Source organism: Octodon degus, unplaced genomic scaffold, assembly GCF_000260255.1.
Source record: "Octodon degus isolate 3935 unplaced genomic scaffold, OctDeg1.0 scaffold00092, whole genome shotgun sequence".
Taxonomy (NCBI): domain Eukaryota; kingdom Metazoa; phylum Chordata; class Mammalia; order Rodentia; family Octodontidae; genus Octodon; species Octodon degus.
This window is the reverse complement of record NW_004524668.1, coordinates 1248951-1267940: the sequence shown is the minus strand read 5'-3', so window position 1 is coordinate 1267940 and position 18990 is coordinate 1248951. Positions and strand designations below refer to the sequence as shown.

General features: G+C 40.2%; 1 protein-coding gene across 1 annotated transcript in view; it reads left to right on the top strand.

The window, feature by feature from the left end:
• The window catches only part of Clic4 (chloride intracellular channel 4), a 68100-nt gene extending 53487 nt beyond the window's left edge, over positions 1-14613 (top strand). The window contains exons 3-6 of the mRNA XM_004637594.3: positions 107-232; positions 1422-1528; positions 12307-12488; positions 13243-14613. Coding sequence (XP_004637651.1) covers positions 107-232; positions 1422-1528; positions 12307-12488; positions 13243-13407 — 580 coding nt within the window. The 3' untranslated portion in view covers positions 13408-14613. The remainder of the gene's footprint in view (positions 1-106; positions 233-1421; positions 1529-12306; positions 12489-13242) is intronic.
• The last annotated feature ends 4377 nt before the right edge of the window (positions 14614-18990 follow it).

Genomic DNA, 18990 nt, shown 5'->3' with positions numbered 1-18990 from the left:
AAAAAAAAAAATTTAAAAAACAAAACTACTCTGAGACAAAGTGTTGTTTCCTTCTTAGAGTAAGAGTAAAAAATGATCTCATTTTGACCATTCTTTTGCCTGACAGGAAGCCTGCAGACCTGCAGAACTTGGCCCCTGGGACCCACCCACCATTTATAACTTTCAACAATGAAGTGAAAACGGATGTCAATAAGATTGAGGAATTTCTTGAAGAAGTCTTATGCCCTCCCAAGTGAGTATCAGATCAGATATTCTGGAAACACTGCCGCTCATTTTAAGCTTTAGCTTGAGATTAGAGACTTTAAAATGACCAGCGTTTTACTCTAGGTTCTTTACAGTTAATGCTGCCATAATTGGTTTCCTGCTAGGATAATCAGCCATACTGAGAGAAGTGGGAATCTAAGCTTCAAAGAACATGATAAAAGCAGGTTTTGACCACATGAGATAGGTCAGAAAGGCTGGTTATTTGTGGGTGGCTGGCCCCAAATTGAGAGTTCAGGGAACTGAAGGAATAGGGAAAGGCAGGTTTCCCAGCAGAATGTCAGCAGGCATGTGGTCCATTGAACTGTGGGATTTGCTTTTAGTTTTAAAATTACGATTTCTGAAAGATATTCTCAAGTTCAATTCAGGGGAAATTAGATTTAAAATGAGTCAGTGGGTGCAGATTTATAGTGAGCTCTACCTCCTGCTGCTGTGGCCTGCAGCCTGCTGTGGACGAGCAAGGTGCTTGGGCAGCGCAGGCTGTTTCCCTGCCATCAGTCTGTGGTGCTCACACAAGGCTGGTTCAGTGCATGGCATACTAAGGGTCTGGCTGCTGTGCAGTGACTGCCAAGTACTGGACAAGTGACTAGTGCAACTGGGAAGTGGATTTTCAATTTTGTTTTACTGTGATTTTACGTATATTTGTATTGACATAGCTCCCTGGCACTTATGGCTGCCAAAATGGAAGATGAAGATATGAAACATTTTTATCATCACAGAAAGTCCTCTTGGACAGTACTGCATGAGCCATCTCATTCTAAGACTCCTGGTGGCCTGGCAGCAGACTCTGAACAAGTGGATTGCTTTCCTAGCATTCTAATTTATCAAATGGAGGTGGAGTGCAGATGCCCTTCAGTTGTCCAGAATATTGATGTGTGAACAAAACTCTAGCTTTTTTTCCCAAGGAAAATAGTGCATTTAAAAAATATCACAGAGCAGATGACAACATTTTTTAAAAATTAAAGTCTAGTACCTTTTTAATAAAAGTAACTACCTATTATAGCCTCGTAACTGCTACCATAAGGGTTTAGTGGTTGACAAAAATATGCTAATGCGTCTTTGAAGGATCTTTAAACATTGTCTGTCTGTCTGTCTGTCTGTCTGTCTGTCTGTCTGTCTGTCTCTCTCTCTCTCTCTCTCTCTTTTCTCCTTCTATTTAGGTACTTAAAGCTTTCACCAAAACACCCAGAGTCAAATACTGCCGGAATGGACATCTTTGCCAAATTCTCTGCTTATATCAAGAACTCAAGGCCAGAGGCTAACGAAGGTAAAAACTAAAATATTGAATTATTCTTAGTACGAAACACCCAAACAGTTAAAAACCATTAGGGAGCCAGGTGTGGTGATGCATGCCTGTAATCCCAGAACTTGGGAGACTGAGGCAGGAGGATGTTGGGAGTTCGAGACCAACCAAGTAAGCTCAAGGCTAGCCTGAACTGCATAGTGAGACCCTGTCTCAAAAAGTCAACTGCCCCCAAAACAAAACAAAATGAAAACTATTATGATAAGTCATTAAAATGTTTAGTTTAGGTGCTGGAGAGAGAGTTCAGGGACTAAAGCGCCTGTTTAGGCAAGTGCCAGGATCGCAGCTGGATCCCTGGAACCACAGTGCACCTGCCCTGCCCCTAGGCGAGCTGAGCTGACAGAGTCCAGGTATAGTGGCGTGTGCCTGTCATCCCAGCACTGGGGAGGCTGAAAGCAGGAGTATCACCATAAGCCTGAGCTGCGTAGTGAGACCCTTCAACAACCACATACATTAAAAAAATAAAATAAAATAAAATGATTACTTTGGGGTCTAGGCCTTCCTTTAGGTATTTTTATTTGTTCTTGAGTTTTGGTTTTTGAGACAGGATCTGACTACGTAATTCAGGCTTGCTTCGAACTCACTATGTAACCTAGGCCAGTCTTGCACTTATAGTAATCCTTCTGCCTCAGTCTCCCAAAGGCTAGGATTACATGCATACACTGCCATGCCTGGCTCCTCCAGGTATTAAAACTATCTTTTGGGGTTGATTAGAGATTTGATGATAAACTGGGATGTCCTTGCATCAGTGTGTTTCTAACTCGTCCAGCACCGTCATGTTGTGTGATAAGATGTTCAGTGAGGGAAGCTGGTGCCTGCTTGGGGAGGTTACCGTGAGTGCAGCTGTGCAGAGCATTGGGGGTGAGTAAACAGTGACGATTTCTGTACTTGTGGCTTGAGATGCATTGGATTTAGCTTGACCTAAACCATTACTGCATCTTTTATTTATTGTTGGGTACCAGCAGCATTAAACCAGTGTGAGTGATTTTTTTTTGAACTAATTATCCTTAAAGAACAGTTTTTGGAGTTGTGTTCAGAAAACAGAACAGCTTTTCACATTTGCAACATAAAAGTAGAATTTCAGTTTCAAATTGTATGTCCATGTGAGAATTGTTTAGGTAGTACAGATGCTATTTTTTAAAAATTTTATTAAGAAACAAATATGAATGAGACAGTTTCAAAGCTGATTAATAGGACAGTTTCGATAATCAATACATTGTACATTGTTGTCTTCTTAGTGGTTATTCATAGTACAAGAAGCAGACAGGATATCCTGTCCAAACACTATTAGTACACCTCTTTCTTCTCATTGAATTAAGTGAAAGTAGCTGTATATCTATCCTATTTTGTATATATAAATACAAAATGGTCCTTCCTTTGTATCTCCTTTTTTTTGTTTGGTCCTGTCAGAGGTGGGTATTCTATTGGCATCTAAATACTATAGGTATTTGAATTCAGCAAAACAATCCAACCAGATGCTATTTTTTAATTTGTTAAACTATACTTTATTTCATTTATTAAGTTAATGTGTGAAGGGAACAAGCATTTCCTTGAAAATAATTCCTTCTAATGAGCCTGTCTTAACTACACCATTCAAAGACTTCTCCTTTTCCTCTGGGACATTGGGCATTGTTCTGTCTGGAGAAGTGTGCAGAGAGACTGGGTATATTTTAAAGTTATAGTAGTAACTTTAAAAGTAAAAAAAAAAAACCTTAAACTCTTACCTAGAAATAGTTTTAGACAGTCCAGTAGTTTGGGTGAGGTTGTGCGTGTTCATAGCAACAAGTGAATACGAATACATACCAAGGGGAAAAATATCAGCTCTGGTTAAGCAGGAAGAAACATTTTTTTAAAAAGTGAGATACTTGCTACATGTGGTACTCCATACCTGTAATCTAGTACTTGGAGACTGAGTCAGGAAGATCTGGACTTTAGTACTCCTTTGGGCTACGTAATAGGACCCTCTTTCAAATTACCCCACACCCCCACAATGAATGTGATTTCATTAAACAGATTTCTAAGCTGTGTTTTTTTTTATTAACTTTAAAATTGCAGCACTTTACAATTTTAGCAAAGTTTAGATTTTGTTCTTGTTTTCTGTAATAATATTCCCTGCATGAAATGTTTTTCTACAGTGAAGGAAAAATTCCAGTGCTCAGGCCTGGCTTACATGTATTTGTAGTGTGTTCCAGTAGCTCCCTTGGTTTGGAAGCAATTTTCTTTGGTAATTCTTTTTTTTTTTCTGACTAATGTTTCTGTCTAAGCAATTTAGACTGAGCAAGTGGTGTTGGTGGACCCCTGACCCCCATGGCTTAGCCCTATAACAGTGCCTTCTCTGGTGCTTGCCCTCTGCAGATGGGTTGTGCTTTTCATAGAACTTCCCTTTATAGCAGAGCCTCTTGCTGCACTGTGCTTTGAGCTTTCTTAAAGTTAGGCTTTTGAGGGCAGGAGGGTGGTAGAAATATCTTCTCAGTGCAGGGCAGAGGCGAATAGAATGACTGCTTTGCTGTAGGGGGTGAGAGTTTGGGAAGGAAGAGTGACTCGCTTAAGTATAACTCTGGATTCTATTTTCTATCAATTTGTTACAGCCTTAAGTAGCCACCTACGCTTACTGTCTTCTGAATGTGCTATTACCAGTAAGAACAAACAGCATAGTGGAGTTTTCAGTGCTTAACTTAAAAGGTGTACTAAATTACCTATTGGTAAACAAGAATCCCAGTTGCCAAGCAACTCATCTCTCCAGGTACCTGTCATTGTCATGAGACTTTAGAAAACTTTATTCAGATTACTGTGGAGCTTAATGAGTGTCTCTTATGTATGGTACCTGCACATCTTTTCTGTTTAGTGTAATTTAATAAACCTAGAAAATTAGTGATAATAATCTCCTTATTCCGTCAAATACCTCACCCAAATACTGATAATTTACAGATTTGAGTTTGTAATTTTCACAGGGTAAATCAGAATAGACCTTTGATTAGTTTTTTCCTGCCTATTAAGTATTTATAAAATCCAGTATATTTAGACATGGGTGGATGCCAGGGATTAACCCAGGACCTCATGAATACTAGGCAAGTGCTCTACCACTGACCTACATCCCAAGCCCCATTTTGGATAAGTGTGAGCCTTTTTAGGACCTGATTCTAGGAATAGATTAGATATCTTTTTTTTTTTTTTGGTGGTGGTACCAGGGAATCAAACTCAGGACTTTGCTCTTGTCCAGCAAGCACTTATTCCACTGAGCTATCTACTTGGCCCCTAGATTAGATATGCTGATATTGTATTTTTGGGGCAGTGAAAGTGAAACAAGGACAAGTGCTTAGATTGAGATGCAAGTAAGATTTAAAGATTAAAATAAAGAGAAACTAATGAATGAGAAAGAAAGAAAGAAAGAAAGAAAGAAAGAAAGAAAGAAAGAAAGAAAGGACAAGACAAGAAAATTCTTTTGGTAACAGATCCAAGTTTGTATAACTTTTTTTTTTTTAATTTTAGGGAAGGGTCTACAGGGTGTTCAGGGTCTTACTACTAGATCGTACTGTAGTGATCCACCTGTTCACAGCCTCCCAAGAGCTGGGATTACAGGCACAAGACACCACACCCAGTCTCAATTGGTGTCTTCAGCATGCCCCGGGGGTGGGGCCAGCATGGAGGCCGGGGATCAAACTCCCGGCCCCTGTATAACTTTTTAAGCCTTAAAAGTAATTATATATATTTATAGGGTTGGATTAGTCATCAGTTGTCCCAAATCCCCTAATTTTTTTCAATTCTGTGATTTCATTAATTTATGTAATTTACTAAATTCCCCAATAAATCTAGTCTGTTGATATTCATATTATTTTTAAGAGAAATGATTTTACCATTGCTGGAATCTGCCATGTATATTCATAAGATTTATTTCATAATGCCCAGGCTGGCTTCAAATTTAAAGCAATCCTCCTTGCTCTACAGTGCTGGGATTATAGGTGTGCACCACTACCTCCCTCAAATTTCTGGTTTTTGTTTTTTGTTTTGGTCTTTTTTGAGACAGGGTCTCACTATACAATTCAGGCTGGCCTTGAGCTCACTTTGTAATCTGGGCTGGTCTCGAACTCAAAAGGATCATCCTACCTCAGCCTCCAGAGTGCTGGGATTACAGGAGTACACTATCATGCCTGGCTTAAAAATTCCTGCTTTTAAAAGGAGAATAGTAATCTAGAAGTAACAATAAATTTATTTTTATTCAAGTGCCCTCCCTCCCTGGACCTGACTTGAGGAAGCTCCCCCTCCCAAGAATATGGGAGCAACAATGGTTATTTATAATTATGGCTGTGAAAGTCACATTGTATACTTAATTGTCTTTTAATATTTACTATCCCTGCCTGGTGTGTTGGCCCATACCTGTAATCTCAGCACTCAGGAGGCTGAAGTAGGAGGCTTGCTGCATGTTTGAGGTCACCATGGGCTGCATAGTGAGTTCAGGGCAGTCTGAGGTATACAGTGAAATCCTGTCTTAAGAACAAAACAAAAACACTCACTATTCCTCTTCTCTTCTCTTTCTTTCTTTCTTTCTTTCTTTCTTTCTTTCTTTCTTTCTTTCTTTCTTTCTTTCTTTTTCTGGAACGGGGGATTGAACTCAGGCCCTTGTGCTTGCCAGGGAAGCGCTTATTCCACTGAGCCATCTCCCCGGCCTTCCTCTTCACTTTCTGCTACCCATTTCATATGCGGTGTAGTCATTAAAAATTGTAGAAGGTTTATCATCATCATTATATTATTTTTTTAATGTATGTGGTAGAGGGTCTCACTATGCAGCTCTGACTCATACTCATCCTCCTGTTTTCAGCCTCCCCAGGGCTGGGATTACAGGTGTGCACCCCACGCCTGTTCTCAGTGGCTCAGTGTGTCCTGCGGCAGGGCCGGCATGGCATGTGGCATTGTGGCATTGTGGCGCTTGCCTAAGCAGCCACTTAGTCTGCTGAGCTATCTCACTGGCCTGGTTTTCCTTTATTTAAACTAGCAATACACCGGGCCTGCTGTGCCGGTCGCTGAGAGGCATTTGAGACTGGGCATGGTGGCGCGCGCCTGTAATCCCTGCACTTGTGAGGCTGTAAACAGGAGAATCACTAAGAGTCTGATCTAATAGTAAGACCCTGAACACCCTGTAGACCCTTCCCTAAAAATACAGAAGAAGAAAAAAACCCAGCAATAATTATGAAATTTGGTTTTATTCATGTTTAAGGGCTTTTAATTTTTAAATAATTTTTATTTTCTTATTAATTGTGCAACAGAAATGCTTATGGTTCTTTTACTTTATGCTTTGAATTTTACTCATTTAAATCATATAAGTAAACATGCTTGTTGGAGAGTTAAAATAGTATAAAAATAAATTAATATAACTTCAGTGTCTCTCTGTAATCACATGATTGCTTCAGGTTTTTTTTTTTTTTTTTTTTTTTTGGCCGGCTCAGCCATCCTGGGGGCAGGGCTGGTACGGCATGTGGTGCCAGGGATTGAACCACAGTCCCTGCGCACTTGTCTAAGCTTGCCTAAGCAGAAATGTTAGACCACTGAGTTATCTTGCCAGCCCCGAACAGAAGTTCTAATTTTTTTTTTTTTTGGTGGTACCCGGGATTAAACTCAAGACCTTATACTTGCCAGGCAAGCACTTCACTGAGCTATCTTGCCAGCCCCTGCTGCAACAATTTAGAGTGCATGCTTTGTTTTTGCAAACATTTTACATAAATGTGTTTATGCATATATTTCCATTATGTAGTTGTCTTTGTAATTGAAATCCATGTCAAAATATAGATCAGTTTTTAGATAGAAATGTTTCTTCCTACTATGGATTATTTACTTGATGAGAAGCATAAAGATTGTTTCGAGGTTTTGCTGTAATGAAACAGTGCTGCCTGTAAATATCCTTGAGCTAGGTTCAAAGTAGGTCAAAAAGGTTTCTGCATTTTAAATTTTACTGTATTTTGCCAAATTGTTCTCTAAAAATCTGAATTTACATATGCCCAAACCTGAATCTTTTGATTGCCCCCACTTCAGATGATCCTGGTATCTGTATGTGGGGACTAGGTAGGTAATCGTTTAAATTTTGCTGTATTATAGAGGCAAAAAGGAGAGCTTTGGTTTTCATAATTAACTTAAAGCTGCATGGCCTCTGTTGGACTTAATTTTTTTGTTTGTTTTTGCACTTAATTTTTTTGAGAGCATTTGAAATAGCTTCTCAGGGATGCCAGCATTACAACAACCAGGTGTACTGTAATGATAGTGCTGTTGAACTGATTTCAGGACACGGAGCTCTTTTCTGATGGCATGCTACTGCCTTCTAGTGGTTAATCTTGACAGTAGCTTCAAATTACTTTGCTCTTTTTTCTTTTTATTAGTTTTATTGAGAAAGGAATAACAATGAGACAGTTTCAAAACAGATCAGTAGACAGTTACAATAATTAATACATTGCATATTGTTGTCTTCATAGTAGTTATTCAGAGTACAAAATACAGACATGATATCTTGTCTAATCACTATTAGTATAAATCTTCTCACTGAACTAAGAAAAAGTTGCTGTATATCTATCCTATTTTGTAATATATTTCACTACAAAATAGACCTTCATTTGTATCCCCCTTTTCTGTGACAGTCTTATTAAACTTCATTATGTTTGTTGAATCACACTGTTTTGGCACCTCTTGGTACCTGTTTTGGTACGTTTTGTTGGCCATGTTTTGTTGTTCTCTCTGTGTAGTTCAGGCTGGCCTTGAACTCAATGTATAGTCTAGGCTGGCTTAAAACTCAGTGTGATCCTCGTACGTCAACATCCTAAGTGCTGGAATTACAGATGTGCACCACCATACCTGGCAATTTAAATTTTTAGTGGCTTGATTCACTGTCACTTCTCCCATTCTAATTGAGTTGTTTTAGTGCCTCACCTTTATTTTGCTGAGCTCCAGTGCCCTCTGCTATTTGTTTTCTCTTGAGAACTAAGTTAGCATGATTTTGGCCTTGGCTAGGGTGACCTTTTATTAATGAAAAAAATTTATATAGAGGGCTGGCAAGATAGCTCAGCAGACTAAGCACCTGCTTAGGCAAGCGCAGGGACCAGGGTTCGATCCCTGGCACCACATACCGTGCCAGCCCTACCCCTGGGTGTGCTGGGCTGGCCACCGAGAGCAGGTGTGGTGGTGTACGCCTGTGATCACAGCACTGGGGAGGCTGAAAACAGGAGGATCACTATGAACAAGTCCCAGCTGTGTAGTGAGACCCTGTACCAATTACATTAAAAATAAAAAGTATATATAGATCTTGGATCCTGTTACCCATCACTTGAGTTAACGTGTTAAATTTGTTACCTTCTCAGGTAAAAATTTTTCCAATTCTTTATATTTTAAGAGTGCTTTGTATGTGCTTTATAGTAGCATTCAGTGCTTGACCTCTTTCCTGAAGTTTGGCAAAAATATTATAGTAGTTAAGTAGAAATGTCTTCACTTACTTGACTCCATTCATTCATTGTGCTGAATATTGAACCCAGAGTTTCATGAGTGCTAGGGTACTGCTCTGCTTCAGAGCTGTACCTAAGCATAACATTTTTAAAAATGTATACAGAAAATTTTAAAATACTCTATAAATCTCCAGCTGGGCATGCTTCTGTGATCCCACTCAGGAAGCTGAAGCTGGAGGATTGCTCTTTGAGGCCAGCTTGGGCTACTTAGTGAGACTCTGTCTCAACACTCCCCCATCTGAATTCTACAGATTGTTAGAATAAAAAATTCTCGATATGAAGCCATTATGAAAATCAGTTGTTCTGGTTGTGCTGGTGCACACCTGTAATCCTACAAGGCGCCCAACTTAAATTTAGCAAGACTGCCTGAGCTTCCTGAAGGCTGGGAAGCTTCCTAAGTGTACTACAGGTAGTGAGCGGAAGTGAGGAGGGTGCGCTCTTGGGGGAAACTTGAAAGTTGGTCTTGTGTATTTCAAGGGTTTGTTTCTCTTTCTAACTCTCAGTTCATTTGAAGAATGGAAAACCGCTGGGATCACCCTGCTTTAGCCCAGAGGACTAACAGCTCAGTCCCTTGGGATGAGTGAGACGCAGCAGTGACATCTATGCAGGGAGCGCCGGAGGGATGCACTTCTGGAGGGCAGGCTGCTCCAGGTCAGCCTGTAGGCAGCTCCCAGGCAGGACTGGCTGTGGGCCCTGAGGCAGGCTGGGGCGACCAGATCCGAGCCTGTGCTCCCGGCATAGATGCGTGATGGCAGGCTGGAGGAGAGGCCCCGCAGACCCTGATGGGCTGTGACTAGATGGAAAATAGTTCTTATTTATTTGTTTATTTTTAAAATATTTTTGTTTACACTGTTGTCCTGGTACCTTTCAATTTTTTTGTTTTGTTTTTATTTGCTATGTAGTTCAGACTAGCTTTAAACTTCTTTGAAACCCACCCAGGCTGGCCTCAGATTTGCTGTGATCCTCCTGCCTCAGCCTCCTGAAAGCTGAGATTATAGGCATGCACTACCCAGCTCTTGGTACTTTTTAAAAGCTTAAATTGGCATTGCCTTTCAAGTTAAAGGTATCTTTACCTCTGCCTTGAACTTTCCTTAATATAATGGAAATGAACCATCCATCCTGAGCCAATTGAATTAGCTGTGAACTCATAGCATTTTAATTTAAAAATTTTTTAATGTAATGTGAATAGTAGGTGAGCTCAGATTAAAAATTCTTTTTTAATATGCTGGAGATTGAACCCAAGATTAAAAATTCTTAAAGACATGTTTATTATGTTGAATTGTTAGTATTAATACGCTGCTTTTAATAAAATTGACTCATGTTACAAAATAGTTAACAAGATTATCTCAAAAAGCAAAAACTAAACAGATAAAATTAATTATATTTTTCTGTAATAGAGGAATCCCATGATGCAGACTGTTATAGGAGTCTGCCTTGTGTCAGAGACTGGCTAGGATTCGAGGGCATTTCTAACTCAATCCCGAGCACAGCGTGTCACCCTCTCTGCAGCACTCCCTACTCATGGTGTTCTTAGGCCTGGCCCTCTTAGGCCTTGCCCTCGGCCCTCTGCCTGCCCTGCTGTAGTGTCCACCTTTGTTATGTGCTCAGAAGTTCCTTGGATGGGCTCCAGCCCCACCTGTTCCAGATGTGGACACCCAGCCATCTAGTGGATAGCTGTACTCCAGTGTCTCACAGGCACCTCAGATCCACCCTTTCATCTGAACCCATCTCCACAACCCCTGAATCTGCTTCTCCTCAGGAAAGTAAATGTCTCAGCAAACAGCACTAGCATTCCTCCCAGGAGTCCGTTGGTGAGCTTCTGGCACTCCTATTCCCCGAGGTTTACATCTGAGGATAGGAATTTTTTACATCTTAATAGCAAACTCAGTAAGACTTAGGATAAGACTGTATGTGTGACATGGCCTCAGTTTATGTGCTGCTGGATACATCTGTCCCCCTTTCCCTACATTCCCTTGGCTCTGGAACCCTGCTGAAGTGTATCTAGGTACCCCCAAAACCCATTCGTCCCTCTTTTGTGCCTGTATACTCTGACACAGCCAAGTCTTCCGACAGCTGTCTGAACTCCAGTGAAGGCCCCGGCATGAGTGTGGGAGCAGCTTGGAAGAAGGGCTGCGAGGTCTGGACCTCTTTGTGTTACTGTTGAAGTAGCTGATGGCAGCATGGAAGCTTTACTTTTTGCTTTTAAAGATTCAACTTTGGCCAGGGAGATGGCTCAGCGGAATAAGCCCTTCCCTGGCAAGCGCAAGGGCCTGAGTTCAATCCCTGGTTCCCAAAAAAAAAAAAAAAAAAAGATTCAACTTTATTCAGATTTTTTGCTATGTGGGTCGTCATGGATGAGGTTGTGCTATTTGACTTTTTTTTTTTTAAACAGTGTGTTGTTGTTGGGGCACGTTTCATTTATTCTAAGGAGGGTGAATTGAGAAGTAAAGGCTAAGAAGGGATAATTGAAGATCTCGCCCTTGTTATTTCATTTTCCTTCCTATGGATATTTCTACCACTTCTCTGCTAGTACTTGTTAGCCACGACATTCTGGATACAGGGTGGTGGCTCACAGCTCTCTTTGAAGTGTAACCATTATAGCATCTTAATAGACTTGGCCCTTACCGAGGCTCCCAGTTCAGTGATGTGAAGCCAACTCTCAAATCTGACCTTTTTGCTTTTCATATAAGATGAAAATTCCAGTAGGGCTTCTCATGGAATAAAAGACTGCCCAAATCCCAAGCTTCTGCATGGGTTGTTTATACAGGTACTGGTGTTTCTTAATACATTTCTTAATAATAAATCCAAAGATTTATGGTAGAACAAGACTCAAAATTGAAGACTATAATCTGTCTCTGCGAGAATTTCTTCCCTAGCTGTATTAATACAGTTGCCCTTTCTTTATTCTTCTGTCCAGTTTAAACATCAGCAGTGTTGGACCATATGTCTTATGAGTCATTTAGTGATTGACAAGGTTTGACAGATGTCCGTGAACTGAAATTGGCAGGCTTGTTTATATTTATTTGAACAACTGTGGCCTGCTGGTTCTGTGGAGCCCAGTGTCAGAGTAAGCGCATGGTGCAAGCTTTTTGGGTTTTGTTTGTTTGGCAGTCCTCCTACCTCAGCCTACCGAGTGCCGGGGTTATAGGGGTGTGCCACCGTGTTGGGCAACACATAGGTTTTGTCTCTAAGAGTAAAAACTTCTACTTCAGGGTGTGTGTAATTTTTTTTTTCTTACTGTATTCCCATCTTTTTTTTTTCCAGCCCTGGAGAGGGGTCTTTTGAAAACATTGCAGAAACTGGATGAATATTTGAATTCTCCCTTACCTGATGAAATTGATGAGAACAGTATGGAGGACATTAAATTTTCTACACGTAAATTTCTGGATGGCAATGAAATGACACTGGCTGATTGCAACCTGCTGCCCAAACTGCACATCGTCAAGGTAGGCCTTTTGGAGGTTGTCAGCTGCCCTTAGGCCTGGTGTTATGTTTCCTGAGCTAGTGTTCCCGCGTGCTTAGTTAAGTGAAAAATTGTATCTTCAAATTGAAGCATATGAAAAAGGAGAAAGTTGTTATTTTTCTTTTTTTTTTCCTGACTGAATAAAGATGGAAAGATGTAATAGAAAACTGAAGTTGCTACTCTGACTTAAATTGTCAACTTCTGTTCTGTGATCACCTGGCCTTTTCTATTCAAGGCAAAAACATTGAGCATTTATCATGTGAGACAATGTGAAGTGGAATAGTAATAGCCACTAGCTATTAGGTAAAGATCTAAGAGAAGAAAAATGAGGTCTAAAGCTGCATTTTAGAAGGATTTTTTTTTTTTTTTGGGTGGGGGAGGCTGGCTCAGGCTGCCAAAAGGGCGGGTCTGGTGTGGCATGTGGAGCTGGGGATTGAACCGCAATCCCCTGTGCCTGGTCGGGTTTGCCCATGCAGGTTCTTAAACAACTGAGCTAACCCACAAGCCCCCTAATGCTGCATTTGAAAAGCACTTACGGAGTGATGACACCCACTCAGCTGTTTGTCTGTATGTCTGTAGCAGTCACTATCACATTTTTGAGTCCAGTTCTAATCATTACTTATTGAAATGATGGCAACAGCAGCAGCTCTCAAAGACTCAGAATAATTTGCTCTAAGATCACACTTCTAGTTTGTGAGACACAAAATAAATGTTAACTTTTGATTTCTGTATTTCAGGTAGTGGCCAAAAAGTACCGCAACTTCGATATTCCAAAAGGAATGACTGGCATCTGGAGATACTTAACTAATGCTTACAGTAGGGATGAGTTCACCAATACCTGTCCCAGCGATAAGGAGGTCGAAATAGCATACAGTGATGTCGCCAAAAGACTTACCAAGTGAAACAGCACTTACAAGAGCGATGTCATCCATCTTCCCCTAAGAATTATGCTTTTCCTAACAGACTGCTCCTCTTCTTATGAAGTAGAAATGTATTTTGCATGAACCTGCAGTTATTCAAGATTAGGATCAAGGATAGACAAGGTATAGTAGCTGTCTTGAAATGTACACTCCTAAGCAGTATTATTTTAAAACTCCTTTCCCCCGCTACCTCCCTGTCCGTAGTCTTCTCTCCTGCCGCTCGGGGACACTCCGTCATAAGCCCTTCATGTGCAAGACTCTCTAGAACCGTCACCGTCATGTCCATGCGCTGTGTGTAGATGGCAGAACTTTTGAGGTACAATGTTCAGTAGTAGCCATGACATCAGCCAGCCCCAGCCTGGTGCACAGTGCATGGTACAAGGAATATTTATGTAGTTTTTTCCCCCTAATTTTGTAGTATTTCATAAGAGCATATGAAAAGATTGCTACTGTATCAGAAACTGTTTCAATTTAGTCTATTTTGCATATGTACTAAAGGATATCAGCAGAGAAGAGACCCTTCTACAGAAAGTTACTACAGATTGTTATTTTCTTTGTAGATGAATTTTAAAATTTTGCCTAAAATCTTTTGTCCTTGATATGAATTATAACATCTGACAGTATGTGGGAGCTAAGAGTTCAGAGGCAGGGATGCTATTCTCAAGCTCTCGGGCATTTGATCCTTACAGGAGAATCCCATGGGCAGCAGATGCTCCCTCTGAATGTGCCCTTGGTTGCGTAGCTTTTCCAGTGCCATTCATTTGGAACATTATTGCCTTCTTTGTTTTAAAAAGGCTCCTTTTTAAGCAGCAGTAGACCTTGCTGTTGTAAATCTTTCGAGCAACACTACATAAATTGGTAGTTAATTTAGTTATGGAAGTATGGTGACTAGCAATGTAAAAATTAATTCTTACAGAAATTAACCTAAGGAGTGTAGGATGGGTTTGTTACAGTACCAAGTGAATTTGTTTCTAAAGCATATTTAATATAGGTAATCTGGAGAATGCATTACCAGTCTACATTAAAAATGATCTAATACTCCCTTTCTACTTCTGTTTGCTGTTAGACTTTGCACAGAGGATATTGTTCATTGCTTTTGGATTAAATCGTAGCTGTTTTGTCTCGTCTCAGTCACTGTATTCCTTGAGTTAAATTTTTCTGCAACTACACTGAAGAAAATTATTCTTTTTTAAATTTTTTTTTCAATTAAAGTCCTAAACTAGGAATTATTTATGCTCTAACACTGAATGAACTTGGTAAAAGTAGAACAAGAGTTTCCTTTGTATTATTTTCTCCGCTCTTCTCCTCCATCCTTTTCTTCTTCTTCTTCAACAAAATGGACTTTGTAAGTACAGTACTACTCCAAAGACTGTGGCTGTGCCGATGATACATTTTTGATAATTTTTATACTTGTCTAAAAGTGCTGTTTCTTATAGGCATTTTAAAAGCTGATTGCTTTCAGATGGCACTGTTTTCTCCTTTTGGTATGCTGACAGTAAGGATTGATTTTTATGGAAGCAGCGTGACTTTTATAAGCATACTACATTTTTTAATCTGTCAGTCATTAGCTTAGTATGGAAAGAGAAGAAAAGCTCCATATTGTATCCATTTGGCTCAGGAGATTCCTTTGCCTTACCTTTTTTGACACTTCTTATTGCTGATAAAATTTGAGCACTGTCCTTTGTAATTAAATATCAGATGAGGATTTATCTGGTTCTAGCAAAATCCATCAACAAGTTGCAGTGCAGAGCTTCAGTGAGTGAAAGTGTCCCAGCTGCTTCAGTCATAGGCGAGCATTTTAAATCGCACTCTCTGGCCTTCAGGTGCCCTTGAGCCGGGGCTCAAAGTCTTCAGCATGTGACAGATCTTACAGGGGTGAGTGTGGGCTGAGTGCTGCGGAGTGGAGGTTCCTGGGGGAAGGGGCTGTATTCTTCAAGGTAGAGTAAGGAGAGACATTTGGAAGCTCAACAGGGAAATAGTTTCACTTTGCAGATTCATTTTCCTTATTGTTCTTATCTGTCCAGTGACTACATTTGGGTGTCTTGCTGGCTGGCCAAGGAAGGCAAGTCCATGATTTTAACAAAAGCAGAGCTATTTTTTCTTTGCAGAAAGATGAATTTTATTTCTTTGTCAAGGAAGTTAGTCAAAGAAAATTGAGATGGGTAATGGACAGAAGCTAGTAAAAAGGAAGATCCTGCACTTCATGTTTGTAGAAAGGTTGTGGCTTAAAATCCCGAGAGTGTGCACTATGAAGGTTCCATGGCGATTCATGAATGAACTTATATTTTGACACGTGGAAATCACCTAATTTTATTTCAACAGCTGATGAATGATTTCTCTCTTCATTTAATTGACTTTCGTTACACTTCAGTGAAGAGTTCGGAGTATGAGTGGAAAGTCTATTTTCCAAGGATACTGAAGAAATTTCTTATTAAATAGTTGGGAAACTCTCTTTCAGTTAATATTATCAAATTCCTTTATTTGATTTAGATGCAGATGTCCAGTAAGATGTCAAATAAAATTTATTTCTGGTAACTGGCTTCACAACTTTAAATGCCAGATTAATGTGTATATAATTAAAAGATTTCTGACGTTTAGTCCTACAAGTGGATCAACTGTAGAATTTAGGGATTTTTATTTCTGTGGAGTTTTGAATCTTCAAAATTGCATGTAAGTAGCTGTATTTCTGTGCATTTAGAAATCCCCTTTAGGAGACATCCACAGTGAGAATGAGAGGAAATGCAAATTATTTTTTTCATGAACATTTTGATATATATTTGGTTGAGCTAATTGATTCACCGGTTTCTTAATACCGGTTATAATCAATATTTAATTTAAAGGGAGGGACACATTCATTTTATTTATAGGCTCTTAAAGTTATCGAAGTGGGGCCAACCAAAATTATATTTTTGTCATGGACAAGAAAATTCAACTCCTAAGCCATAATGTTGAACAGAGTTGGAGTATTTTCTTTACATTTCATGAAAAGGCAAATGAAATCTTATCATAGAATGCTTGTATTTTCTTTTCTCTCTGGAACATCAACACCAGTATATTGCTGGCAGCTATTATATTAAAATAAAGTATATTTTCACTATCATAAAGGTCTCTCTCTTTTTTTTCTCCCTCATGAGAATAGTTATCAACTTGGGTAAAGATATTTTGAGACTACTGTTTGCATGAGTCAGCACATTTAATGGGGGTTAAAGAAAAATAAATAGGCACAGAGAATAATTGGATAAAACGATGCTCACTCCTAGCAAAATAGGATGAATAGTTTTTAACTCACTGGAGACTTGCCCCAAGAACCACAACCAGTGTCAGATAAAAGTATGAGATAGATGCTTCCTCATAAAGGCGGGAATAAAACAGTTGGTCTCACCACAGGTACTGTCCAGCTGCTTTTCAGTTACTTTATTTAAAGATATTCAATGTGTTGATGTTGAGACAGTAAAAGGAATAATGAGTGGGTAAGAAATGATAAAATGACTGCTTTCTACAGGTATGTATGTGTGTGTGAAATCTAATATAGCCTACAAATTTCTTAGAAATACGAAACTGAACTAGTTTTCTAGATACAATATTGAGAAACAAATGTTAGCATAATTGCCATCTATTAATAGGCACATTAACAGTTAAAGAAATTAGTAACATTGATTCTTCTGAAAGAAACCTGGAGACAAAGGAGAAATGAATGGGAAATTGTCGATGTGTACCTCTTTGAGCTTTTAGAAATTTGTAGTATGTCACTTATCTTGAGAAACAATGTGCTCTAAAAGGTTTGAAAGATCCTAAACTGTATGATATTTAGGATCAAATCTGACAAAGAATATATAGTTCCCTTATATAGAAAACAAGAAAGTGTTGAAAGGCCTAATAGACGTCTGCTCAAAAGATAGGCCTGCCACATGCACAGAGAACTCAAAAGCATTAGCAAGTCAGTTTTCTGAACTAACAAGTTCAGTGGACAGTGTTTTTGTGTCAGCGATTTGAGCCAGTGGCTGTTGGGTCTTGTTACTTTGGGCCTGTGACATCCTTCAGGTGATACTAAGCACCATGGTGGGAAGGTGTGGCCAGTAACCTTCCACCTGTCATCTTGTGGCTGGGAAGCAAAGAGGCAGGCAGGAACTGGGGGTCCCAGGACCCCCTCCAGGGGGTGCCCCCAGCACCCTGATGTCTTCCTGCTAGGCTCCACCCCCTCAAAGTTTCTACCACAGTTTCTACCACCTCCCAGTAGTGGCACAGGCAACCAAGTCTTTAACACATGGACCTTGGAGAGACATTTCAAGTCCAAAGTGTAATGGTCTTAATTTTTTTTAGTGAGTTTTTTTTTTTTTTTTCCTTTTGGCTGGCTCAGCCTGCCCTGAGGGCAGGGCTGGCGTGGCATGTGATTCCCGGGATCGAACCGTGCTCCCTTGTGCCTGCCTAAGGTGGCCTAAGCAGGCACTTTAGACTGCTGAGCTATCTCACTGGCTCTTCAGTGAGATTTTTGAAAACTACAATGAATGCATTCAGAAAATCGTAGAGCAGAATTTTGCCCCAAACAGCCAAAATATATCCGGGAGTAGGTTAAGGAAGAAAAATGACTATATTAGTCTCTATATGAAGAGGTTGAAAACTTAATAATTGATGCCCAGATAGGCCACAAGAAATGCAATACTCCTACAACACCAGAAAAAAGCAAAATACCAAAATAATACTTTAAATATTAGAATACCATTCAAATAACAGACTACATGGGTTGGAATTTCAAAGGAGTGAGCCCTTCACATTTGTTGAGTTTGGCCCATGAAGAAGGTTTCCACAGAGAAAAGGAAATTCCAAGGCTCTTGGTCATTAAGGCACATTGGATGCTCCCCGTGCCATGTAGGACACCACCTGAACTTCACAGCTGTGTGTGGCATGCTAGAAAGTAGGCACAGGGCTTCTAAACTACAGAGCAAGCTCCCCTATAGCATCACGATAGCGATGAGTTCTTACAAAGGGAAGGAAAGGTATAGCGTTTTCGTGATTGCCTGTCCTGGGAGTAAGTGGGAGTCAACTTTCAGAAGGTACTAGGGATCTTTTGAGGTGATAGGATTGTAGGTAAGGATCTAGCATCCGGGGCATTCAGAGTATGCTCGCACCTCAATGGGGAAAGACAACGCAATTTGAAAACTGGCACTGAACACTCCAGAGATGTACAAATGCCTGATAAGTGTGCTGATTTTGTCCATTGAACAAAATACTTGAAGCTGAGTATTTTACGAAGATGTTTGTTTCGCACAGAGCTTTGGAGGATCAAGGGCATGGTGCCGCCATTGGTTTGGCTCTCGGGAAGTCCTGTGGCAGATTGGGTCACAGCGGCAGGAGTGCTTATAGAAGACCTCACCCGGTGACACAGGAAGTCGGAGGGCCCCGTCTCACTTCATAATTTGCCAGAGTTAACCAGGGTCCCAGGAAAGCTAAGCTAATTAGTTCCTCCCAAGGTAATACCATCTGTGACTGAATGCCCCCCACCTTCCTACAGGTTTCTCTGCCCCCCACATTGCCACACTGGGGCCTGAACTTTCAACACAGGATCTC